General features: G+C 44.6%; 1 protein-coding gene across 1 annotated transcript in view; it reads left to right on the top strand.

Moving 5' to 3' along the window:
- PTN (pleiotrophin) overlaps positions 1–12,236 on the top strand; it is a 94,688-nt gene that overhangs the window by 35,531 nt on the left and 46,921 nt on the right. The window contains exon 2 of the mRNA XM_044277909.1: positions 9,901–9,998. Within this exon, the coding sequence (XP_044133844.1) occupies positions 9,902–9,998 (97 nt within the window). The 5' untranslated portion in view covers position 9,901. The remainder of the gene's footprint in view (positions 1–9,900; positions 9,999–12,236) is intronic.

Raw genomic sequence — 12,236 nt, 5'->3', positions numbered from 1 at the left:
AGCAGGCACAGTTTCACCATGCCCAGGGCCACGGCCTCTGAGTGCACCATCAGCATCACGGCCACTTACTGCTCGCCTTTTTCATATTAAACGTTATATATGCTATACGTACAGTAGTGTAGGATTTGTAAGTGTATGCGCAAACAAATTAAAAAAGGTATTTGGGATGTAGAAACATCACACAGGAGATAAACCGCAGATAATGTCGCTGATGTCAGCAGCGGCTAATATAAAATTACAGGGAATGCCACAGGTATTTGGGATGTGGAAATGTTACACAGGAGATGTACCCAAGGTAATGTCACTGTCCGCAGTGGACACCATCTACGGAAAAAGTACACTGGATGTCAGTGATATTTTTGGGATCTGCACACGTTACACTGGAGATGTAGCGCAGCTAATGTCACTGTCCGCAGCGGACACTGTCTATGGAAAAAGTACACTGTATGTCACAGATATTTTGGGATGCGCACACATTACACAGGAGATGTAGCGCAGATAATGTAGCTGTCTGCAGCGGCCTAACTATTGTTTTGGTAAGTTACAGCAGATTATGTAGGGCAAGAAAATGTAGAACAGGAAGAAGCAGCGTATGCCTTTACTATATGCTATAAGCTCTGTATTTTCTGTCACATCTGTGTGCGAGAGGAAGTTCTCCCCTCCCCCTTCCAGATGGGTGAAGCTGTTACTCTCTGTTTCTTTGAAGCTACTTGCTTGATGTGAACGGAAACAATCTTGAGGCACATAGTAAAGCTGGGTGCCTGGCCGCGATTTTAGCTAAAGCATAGTTCTCAACAAACAAGTATCCATTTTGTCTCAATAGTCCATAACACTATTGTTGATGTCAGCAGCGGCTGAAATAAAATTACAGGAATGTCACAGGTATTTTGGATGCGGAAACGTTACACAGAAGATGTACCCCAGGTAATGTCACTGTCCGCAGCGGACACCATCTACGGAAAAAGTACACTAGATGTCACTGATATCTTTTGGATGTGCACACATTACACAGGAGATGTAGCGCAGCTAATGTCACTGTCCGCAGCGGACACCGTTTACGGAAAAAGTACACTGGATGTTACAGATATTTTTGGGATGCGCACACGTTACACAGGAGATGTAGCGCAAATAATGTCGCTGTCTGCAGCGGCCTAACTATTGCTGATGTCAGCAGTGGCTAATATAAAATTACAGGGAATGTCACAGGTATTTTGGATGTGGAAACGTCACACAGGAGAAATACTGCAGATAAAGTCGCTGATGTCAGCAGCGGCTAATACAAAATTACAGGGAATGTCACAGGTATTTGGGATGTGGAAACGTTACACAGAAGATGTACCCAAGGTAATGTCACTGTCCGCAGCGAACACTGGATGTCACAGATATTTTTGGGATGCGCACACGTTACACAAGAGATGTAGCACAGATAATGTCGCTGTCTGCAGCGGCCTAACTATTGCACGTTATTTAGCGCAGGATGCGTTGAAAATAGATATTGCTGCCACACACAACAGTCCTTAAAAGGACTTTTGGGTCTGTAAAGTTTTAGCAAAAACACGTGTCATCGGGTGCTATATAGCACCCGATGACACGTTCCGGCCAGCCAATCACTGTCATGCCAGTAACCAACATGGCTACGGCATTGCAGTGAAGGGCAGTACTTACCTGCACGTTTATTGGCTGCGTAGCAGCCAACAAACGTGCGGGGAGGAGACTCGAACATTGTGCTCAAGCACATGCGGTATTTGGCCGAACACAGCCATGTGCCGAGCATCGAGATTCCCGAGCCGAACTGGTGTTCAGCCGAGCATGCTCGATGAACACTAATATTTAGGTATTTTCATTTTCTTAATTCCCGGAGAACCCCTCTAAACTCTTTATTCAAAGTGTTTTTTGTAATTTTTCTTATGGTAATTTTTTTTTGGGGTATTTTTCTTTTTAAACTCTTTTTATTGAATGTTTTTTGTATGGAAACACATACCTGCCAAGCCAAAGAGTCGGTAGATATGTTCATAATGGTTTAAATACAGTTGGAATTTTCCATTGATGGGACCTAGCCTACAGTGGGGGAGATTTATCAAACTGGTGTAAAGGAAAACTGGCTTAGTTGCCCATAGCAACTAATCAGATTCCACCTTTCATTTTTCACAGCTCCTGAAAGCTGGAATCTGATTGGTTTCTATGGGCAACTAAGCTAGTTCTACTTTACACCAGTTTGATAAAACTCACCCAATGTGTCTGGCTAGGAGGCAACTTGATGCAGGAGAAAACTCCATCCTGCTGCTGTTTCTGCAGTGCAGACCAGGCAACCTAGGTCCATCATTTTCTAACTTTTTAGGTAAACCTATAGTGGCCCCAGCAGGTAAAAGACCTGTATTTTCTCTATCTCAAGTTAGACTGGGTAAAAATAAACCACGTCGGCAGAAGCTGTGTTACATGCTGTATGATAAATGTGGCGCATCTTGCTAGATATGTTAGACACCTTATGCTACCTCTTGGCCTTTACACCAACAAGGTGTAGCGCAGATAATGTAGCTGTCTGCAGCGGCCTAACTATTGTTTTGGTAAGTTACAGCAGATTATGTAGGGCAAGAAAATGTAGAACAGGAAGAAGCAGCGTATGCCTTTACTATATGCTATAAGCTCTGTATTTTCTGTCACATCTGTGTGCGAGAGGAAGTTCTCCCCTCCCCCTTCCAGATGGGTGAAGCTGTTACTCTCTGTTTCTTTGAAGCTACTTGCTTGATGTGAACGGAAACAATCTTGAGGCACATAGTAAAGCTGGGTGCCTGGCCGCGATTTTAGCTAAAGCATAGTTCTCAACAAACAAGTATCCATTTTGTCTCAATAGTCCATAACACTATTGTTGATGTCAGCAGCGGCTGAAATAAAATTACAGGAATGTCACAGGTATTTTGGATGCGGAAACGTTACACAGAAGATGTACCCCAGGTAATGTCACTGTCCGCAGCGGACACCATCTACGGAAAAAGTACACTAGATGTCACTGATATCTTTTGGATGTGCACACATTACACAGGAGATGTAGCGCAGCTAATGTCACTGTCCGCAGCGGACACCGTTTACGGAAAAAGTACACTGGATGTTACAGATATTTTTGGGATGCGCACACGTTACACAGGAGATGTAGCGCAAATAATGTCGCTGTCTGCAGCGGCCTAACTATTGCTGATGTCAGCAGTGGCTAATATAAAATTACAGGGAATGTCACAGGTATTTTGGATGTGGAAACGTCACACAGGAGAAATACTGCAGATAAAGTCGCTGATGTCAGCAGCGGCTAATACAAAATTACAGGGAATGTCACAGGTATTTGGGATGTGGAAACGTTACACAGAAGATGTACCCAAGGTAATGTCACTGTCCGCAGCGAACACTGGATGTCACAGATATTTTTGGGATGCGCACACGTTACACAAGAGATGTAGCACAGATAATGTCGCTGTCTGCAGCGGCCTAACTATTGCACGTTATTTAGCGCAGGATGCGTTGAAAATAGATATTGCTGCCACACACAACAGTCCTTAAAAGGACTTTTGGGTCTGTAAAGTTTTAGCAAAAACACGTGTCATCGGGTGCTATATAGCACCCGATCAGGGGCGTAGCTATAGGGGGTGCAGAGGTAGCAGTCGCTACCGGGCCCAGGAGCCTGAGGGGGCCCAAAGACCCTTGTGCCACATAAGACACTGGCATTATAGAAAGTGCATACTGGTCAATTTACACCTCTGGCTGGAGGGAAGGAGTTAGGTTAAGAATTTGGCATGAGGGGGTGCCCTTTCAATGTTTGCCTCAGGCAGCAGGAAGGCTATGTGCTCCCCTGCCCCTTACCAATAAGCACTGAGGGACGGGGGCCCAAGCTGAACTCTTGCACTAGGGCCCATGAGCTTTTAGCTACGCCCCTGCACCCGATGACACGTTCCGGCCAGCCAATCACTGTCATGCCAGTAACCAACATGGCTACGGCATTGCAGTGAAGGGCAGTACTTACCTGCAAGTTTATTGGCTGCGTAGCAGCCAACAAACGTGCGGGGAGGAGACTCGAACATTGTGCTCAAGCACATGCGGTATTTGGCCGAACACAGCCATGTGCCGAGCATCGAGATTCCCGAGCCGAACTGGTGTTCAGCCGAGCATGCTCGATGAACACTAATATTTAGGTATTTTAATTTTCTTAATTCCCGGAGAACCCCTCTAAACTCTTTATTCAAAGTGTTTTTTGTAATTTTTCTTATGGTAATTTTTTTTTTGGGTATTTTTCTTTTTAAACTCTTTTTATTGAAAGTTTTTTGTATGGAAACACATACCTGCCAAGCCAAAGAGTCGGTAGATATGTTCATAATGGTTTAAATACAGTTGGAATTTTCCATTGATGGGACCTAGCCTACAGTGGGGGAGATTTATCAAACTGGTGTAAAGGAAAACTGGCTTAGTTGCCCATAGCAACTAATCAGATTCCACCTTTCATTTTTCACAGCTCCTGAAAGCTGGAATCTGATTGGTTTCTATGGGCAACTAAGCTAGTTCTACTTTACACCAGTTTGATAAAACTCACCCAATGTGTCTGGCTAGGAGGCAACTTGATGCAGGAGAAAACTCCATCCTGCTGCTGTTTCTGCAGTGCAGACCAGGCAACCTAGGTCCATCATTTTCTAACTTTTTAGGTAAACCTATAGTGGCCCCAGCAAGTAAAAGACCTGTATTTTCTCTATCTCAAGTTAGACTGGGTAAAAATAAACCACGTCGGCAGAAGCTGTGTTACATGCTGTATGATAAATGTGGCGCATCTTGCTAGATATGTTAGACACCTTATGCTACCTCTTGGCCTTTACACCAACAATTTTTGCAAAAAAATAATGCGTGCCATTGTGTACTTTATGTGGTGTATTTCACAACTTCATTCAGCCATGCATCTTTGTAGAAATTTTTAAAAGCAGTGCCGTGAGGCGTAAAAAGCATCTAAAACACATAATAAACTTGCCATGTACGCCACCTTTCTGGCACACTTTAACCAGGTGATTAGGCCAGGGGTGAGAAATTGCAGTTAGCGACTGAATCAAACGCTGTGGTGGATTTCTTAACAGTGGCCTCTGAAGCCGCCTGGTATTTGACCCCCACTTTGATGCGCTCCATTGACACAGACAATTGTTGCTTTTTACTCCTAAACATTTTCTCCTCTTGCACGCTCGATCAATAATGAAATGAAACACTCCATTGCTTTAATGCAACTCGTCAGCCGCAGATAGAATCGTCTCATTCCCCTACCGTCTCCTTCTCCATTTTCCATTTTATCGCTCGCTGGACATTTGTCATTAAGAAGACTATGAGGGAATGATGCCATTCTATGCCAGTATTATTATTACATCTATTTTAAAATGCTAAATTTTGCTTGCAGACCTTTATTTATGTCCGTGCAGCAGACTCTCCCTAGAGAAAAAAATGCCACAACCCAGTGGCGTCAGTCAGGTGACCCTCACATATGACCTGGCTTTCAGTTAACTGCCCAGGTGTCTTACAGTTGAATAGTAGTGTATTGGGGGAGCAGAACATGAACAGTATATACAGTATTACTGCCAGCAGCAGCACTGCATCATGTCTGTCAGTGTGTCTGTTGTCATTTTTCTTTTACACTAAACTTTATTAACAACATGACAATATATCACCTAGAGACAGGCAGCCCTGCAAATCACCTAGAGACAGCCATGTGTATACACACAGTGATGAAGTGACTGTAATAACCTCAATAAAAATCATGATTCCACCACTAGTCCTATTTATCCAGTACACGTATGTCATGTAAGGCTCAGCTTTCAGTCTTTACATTCTCTTGCTCCGTTATATGAGTAGGAGAATGGAAACAAAGCCACATAACTGGGCTGAACGGAGCCTACGGGCCCCATAGACTATTATGGGGTTCGTTAGGTTTCCTCTCAGAGGAAGATTCTTGAATCAGAGACAAAAGTCGTGCATGCAGGACTGTCAGTGCTATCCGCATCTTTTCTTCCATTCCACAGCCCTGCCAAACAAATCAAACATGTCATATACATTTCATTGAAAATCAGGACGTAGCCCCGTTAAAATCTATGAGTATGCAAAAATGCAGAATGCAATCCATTTTTTTTGCGGACATGCTGAACTTTCCGCAAAAAAACTGATCCGCATTTTTGCGGACAGCAAAAAACATACGGCCGTCTGAATAAGCCCTTACACTGCTGATTACTGAATGTCAGGGACTGTATGATGTTAAGAGACTGATGCCATGTTTCAGTTAGGCCATTACATAGGACAGATACTTAAGGAAGAAATGTATGTAAGCAGAGTTTTTAATACATGTATATTTGAAAATTTAATGATTTACTATTTTATAAATCTATAAATAAAAATAATACAACTTGGAGCTGGAGTAATGTGTGCCAGTTTTCTGGTGAACATATTACATGTGTTGAGCCGCACAGGTCCTGCCTGCAGCCCACCCCCCGTTCCTGCTCACATTTTGTAACAGTGTCGAGGGTGGTGGAAAATGTTGCAGAGACTGAAATTTTGGCACAAAGCTCCACATGTGCCATCATTCGCGACTTTTATATTCCAGAAAACTGGAGTACAAGCTTGATGCATTCCCTTCAATGGCTCTCCTTCTGGTCTGAAATGTAATGATGCCAAGCACTGGTGCTGCAAGAATTCAAGGAATGGATGGGATTTGACGTGAAGTAGCACATGACTGTAAGCAGAGGTGTAACTTAAGACACTTGGACCCCAGTGCAAAATGTGGAACAGAGCCCTCTCACCTACTATGTGCCAGTTATAATACTGGTGTATTCCTATGTCGGTTGGGCCACCTTAGGCACCAGGGCATGGGTGAGACTTATCTTTGCACCCCTTATATCTACACCTATGACTGTAAGGTATAATGTACAGGCAGAGCTAGGTGCATGAAGTCTCATGGTGGGACATGTTGATATGGGTTACCCTGTTGCAGTGGTCACTCCACCTACTTGAAGTACTGGACTGTTACATAACTGTTGCTATACCTTTAAGTCATGTACTGGTATTGATGTTGGATATGCCATTTATGATATGCAATGTGAAGTGTAACATATGTGCTCTGTGAGACTTATAATGTCTGTTGGGAAATACTAGTTTAGGCAGTAAAAGAGAAGGTACTGTACTAGGAGTAGGGCCAGTTTTAGACAAAATGTGGCCCTGGGCAAAATCAAAAGTGGGGGCCCAAAATCTTGTAATCTCATAATCTTGTATCCTCTTTAGGCACACTTTCCCCCAGAGGAGATCAGGGAATGCACCCTGTTCTAAAAATGAGTCGCAGCCTGTACTAGGCTTCCAGGCTCATTGTTAGTATATCCCAGTTCAGGCCACTAGATGGCAGCACTGAACTGTGATATAGTGATTTCTATACAGAATAATGGAGCAATTTGCATCTGATGATTGTAAGTTATGGTCCATTGGGGGACTTAACAAAAAGTAAAAAAAAAATAAAGTTCAGAAAATATAAAAAAAACTATAAAAACTAAAATACCCCCCATCCCCCCATTGCATTATGGGCATCGCCAAATGTGAAAACGCCCATACTATTAAAATATTTTTAGCCCATATGGTGAATGGCGTAACAGAAAATAATTAATAAAGGCTGATTTGCGCACTGCTGATAGTTTAGCTCCTTAGTTGGGTGGTATGTTTGTGTAGTGTATATATAGTGTATTTATGTATGTGTACTATGTATATGTTGAACTTATGTGTATGTGTGTTGCATATATATGGTGTATGTATATGTAAACATGTGTCTGGCGCCACGTGTCCACTGTTGAGTAGGAAACCTGTTAAAAATTGAATCCCACCACTGAGCATATAGACCCTCTGGGGAAGTCATATACATTGTGTAGTATGTGATGGATATTGCAGATGAGCCACACTAGAGGTAGTGGAATATGGCCTGTGAAAACTGCACTGGCATAAATGTATTGCATTGCAATTGTGTGTGTTGGAGCTATCTTATGCTGCCATCCACTGAACATTTGTATTATTACTGTTGGATTATATCTGTGGACCTTGTAAACATGTGCCTTCATTTGTATAAGGTCTTTAAAGGGGTTGACCAACATAATTAAAAATTCTACCTATGCCCCAAATCCTGTGAGAGAAAAGATTACATGTTTACTTCTTGCACTTTGTCTACACACTGTAGTAGTGACATACTGGTATAAGGCACATGATCACTGCAGCCAATTACTGTCCTCAGTGGGGTATGCAGATAACAATACTGGAGAAGGAGGTGAGAATGTATTAGCATTTTTTTTTTATTATTTTGGACAACTTCTTTAGCTTGTCGAGAGATCAGGGAGAGCACACGGCGGAGATATTATAAACAGAATTGCATGCAAGTCAGATGCTCAGTAGCAGGCAGAAGATGAAAGAGTGAGTTAGGAAGCTGCTGCTGGAAACAAATCCAGCATTAATCCTACAAGTACTTAGCTAGATAGTGGAGGTGATTGGTACCAACATCTTAATGACTAGCTGGAGCATCTGAAGCTGAATATCTCAGAGGAGTGAGACAGGCCTGTAACCTAGACTAACCAGCCTGTAAGCAACACTGTGGGAGAGACTGTGTGCAATACAGTGTGTTGCAAATATGGGGATACTGCCACTGAGTAGAGTGTGCACAGTGATTGTGAGGACAGAGACACATCAGCCTAGGTGTGCCTGTTGTAGATTGTGCAGATGGTGTGGTATGGAACTGTGCGGAAAGAAAGCTGTGGTGATAACTGCAGATCAGCCAGCTTCATTGCTATCAAATTGAGCAGATAAATCCAAAGTGTTGATTTCCAGAAAGCAGACTGCAATGCAAGCCAGAGGGAGAGTGAGTTGTTGCCTCTTAAATGGACTGTTATATTTGTTTCTTTGACAGTGTGTCTAATTATCCTATTGCCTCTAACTAAGCCCTCATTTGAGATTGTAACCATCAAGCATGTTGCCACCTTATGTCAAGTAAATTTGCCCTTTCTTAAAGGAGTTGTCCCATGAAAAATATTCAACATTTTTTAAACCAGAACCTTGATCTGAAAACTATTGCAATTGCATGTAATTAAAAAATTTGTAAAGCCAGTGAGTTATTCTGAAATCTATCTGTATAGCGCCACCTGCTGTTTGCTCTTTCTGATTTCTCAGTCCTGCTCACTGAGATGGAAGCACATGCTCAGTTCCATCCTTTAACTGCCACTAGCTGCAGCAGAAAGGACACACCCCTCAGAGTGCATGCCCCCTAAGCTGCCAACTTGAAAAAAATCTAGCAGAGCAATTGGAGCAATGAATGGGAATATCTTTGGATCCATGTGAGGTACAGGGCTGGTTTGAAGTTTGTTAGAAAGAGACTGTTGTGTATTATGTGCTATCAGATTTTCATATTTAGATTAATCATGTTACAACTGTACCTGCCTGATCCCTTCCACATATACCACTCAGGGCCAAAAAGATCATTCTATGACCCCCCTTTACATACTTTCTATTGAAATATATTGAAACCTAGAAGAGGTTATGAAATGTAGTTGTCAGGACGACATGCGGAGTATTATGTGGGAGTTCCTACCTCATTGTATACATGTCTTCCAATTGTGTCTCACGAACACTCTAGTGGAGAGCAACCTACAGTACAAAAGCTAACATCAAGGGGGTGGAGGGAGAGCAGGAGAGGCCCATGCTTACATGCATTTGAGTGGGTGGCCAACTGTCCTTCACAATGGTTGACTGTAAGTGTAACTTCTTGTCTCTAGTGAAATACTCTGTAGCCTTCAAGAGTAAATATATGTTTTATTTTGTGAGATCTATAGTCCTATAGATATGATAAATTACTATAGCTTTATATTCTGTTTCCAGGATGCATCATCACCATGGAATATTCACGCTGGCGCTGCTGGCGTTCCTCTTGGTACTCACAGTGCTTGGGACGGACACAGTAAAGAAAGACAAGCAAGGTAATACGGTCATGTCCAGATTGACTTCATTATGAATTATCATCTGACTAATTAGGAGGCATCTTTTTAATATTCATTCCATATACATTTTATTTCTGTGTAGTGTTGGGGGCAGAGTTCGCTGATAGTGGGGAGCTATGGTCCCGGTGTCCTTTCAGCCTGTCTAACAATAAGTGCTTCCTTGACAAGTGCATTCCTAGGACAATATAATAATGGTAACACGGAAGAAAGCTCTTTACTACCCCAAGATTTCTGCTTAACTAGGACCTATTTGAAAGTCTTATGTGATTATAGCCTACAAGGTGCAATTCCCATGTAGTATGGGACCCCTTTTTTAAAGGGGTATTCTGGTTACCATAAATATCAATTGTGGTCGGGGCCACCAGGTACGTACCTGACCCTAACCTAGGGAACCTAACCCTAAGCGGTCAGAGTTGTGCCGCAACCGCGTCGTGGAGGGACGCCTGAAAGAGGGCATCCCCTTTGAGAGTAACAGAAAAAGGGGGTCGGGTGGGAGGGAGAACTTCGTACGTCGTACACATGTGGGAGGGTGCTGACGGCTGATATAGGCGGCCAAGCCCCTCCCACAAACACAGGCCAATGAATCGGCCTTACACTTGTGGTCGGGGCCACCAGGTACGTACCTGACCCTAACCTAGGGAACCTAACCCTAAGCGGTCAGAGTTGTGCCGCAACCGCGTCGTGGAGGGACGCCTGAAAGAGGGCAAGAGACATACTGATAGGCAAAGTATTTTATTGTGGCGAAATTACAAAGCCAGGCTCTGAAACGCTGTTGACATTTCGGTATCGGGGTGAGGTATGTATCGGGTGAAACATGCCGAGTGCCAACGCCCTAACTTCTGAATTACGTGTGCAGGTACCTGATTCTTGGAGGCTGCGGATGCAGCGCCTATGCGGAATGAATGTCCCGAGATAGCGGAGGGGTCACCACCCAGGCTGGCCACCAGTGATCTGACATGGGACACGAACTGATGGGTGGTGAGTGGAACCACCCCGAAGGGTAACAGTGGGCTGTTAGGGCCAGACCCCGACAAGGCGGACCGTAGCTGACGGAGCACCGTGACGGGGCACCACTGGTGTGAAGTGGAATAGAAGGACACCGGGACCGGGGGGCCCACCTGGGAGGTCTTGGACGTCCTGAGCAGTAACGTGAACCCCTCGGAGTTCTGGACCAGCTGGCTGACCGTGAGGAACTTACTGTTGCCGGAAGAGCAGGTGAACTCTCCGGGCCTCAGAAAGCCGTAGAAGGCTAAATAGATGGCAGATTTGAGTACCAAGCTGGGCAAAACCCCGAACGGATTACTGTCCAGGATGTCGGATAGATTGCGGAAGAGGGGCCCGGTGACCCCTTGCCTGCTGCCTCGGCCTTGAGGCCCGCATTTGCTTAAGCCCTTGAGTGCTGCCTTAACAGCCTGCATGGCGAAAAGTGATGGTTGATCGGGATGACTGACGGAGAAAAAATGTTGTACTCCCGCTAGGTATGACCTGACTGTACTGTGAGAGAGCTTGTGCACTGAGTGGCAGTAGCCAATAAACGCCAGGATGTAATCTGGAAAACTGGATTCCCCCTGAGGATGCTCCCCTTGGAACCTGCAGAACATCTTCCACCCGGTGTGATATGCTCGGGTCGTGTTGGGCGAGAGAGAATCGCGAATCAGAGCATGGGCCGTCTCAAGGTGGTCGGCTATGTTAACATTAAGGACTCGTGAGGAGGAGCGGTGGCGCCTGTCGCATCTGCCTCTGGCATGATCTGAAAGAAACGGTAAAAGTTAGCCCTGGATAAGGCGTCGGCAGCCAGGTTTTGCTCACCTGGTACATGTGCGCTATGGACGTGGAAATGGTGGTATAGGGACAGCTGAACTAACCGCCTAAGGAAACCCATGACGTGGCTTGACTTTGACGATCCACTATTTAGGATGTCTACGACGGCTGCGTTATCCGTCACGAACAGGACGGACTGGTTCGCCCAGAGACTGCCCCATATGTGAGCAGCTACCACGATGGGGTACAGCTCAAACAGTGCCGAGGAGTGGAGGAACCCTGGGATTAGTACCGCCTCAGCCGGCCAACTGTCTGCAACCCAGTGCGTGCCAAAAACAGCGGCAAACCCTGTGCCGGCGGCCGCGTCCGAGAAAACTAAGGGGGACTGGCACGACAGCTTGGGGACGAATAGGGACACCCCGTTCCACTGGTCCAGGAAATGATCCCACATACGGA

The sequence above is a fragment of the Bufo gargarizans genome, chromosome 2 (assembly GCF_014858855.1).
Source record: "Bufo gargarizans isolate SCDJY-AF-19 chromosome 2, ASM1485885v1, whole genome shotgun sequence".
In the NCBI taxonomy this organism is placed as follows: domain Eukaryota; kingdom Metazoa; phylum Chordata; class Amphibia; order Anura; family Bufonidae; genus Bufo; species Bufo gargarizans.
This window is presented reverse-complemented; position numbering and strand designations above follow the sequence as displayed.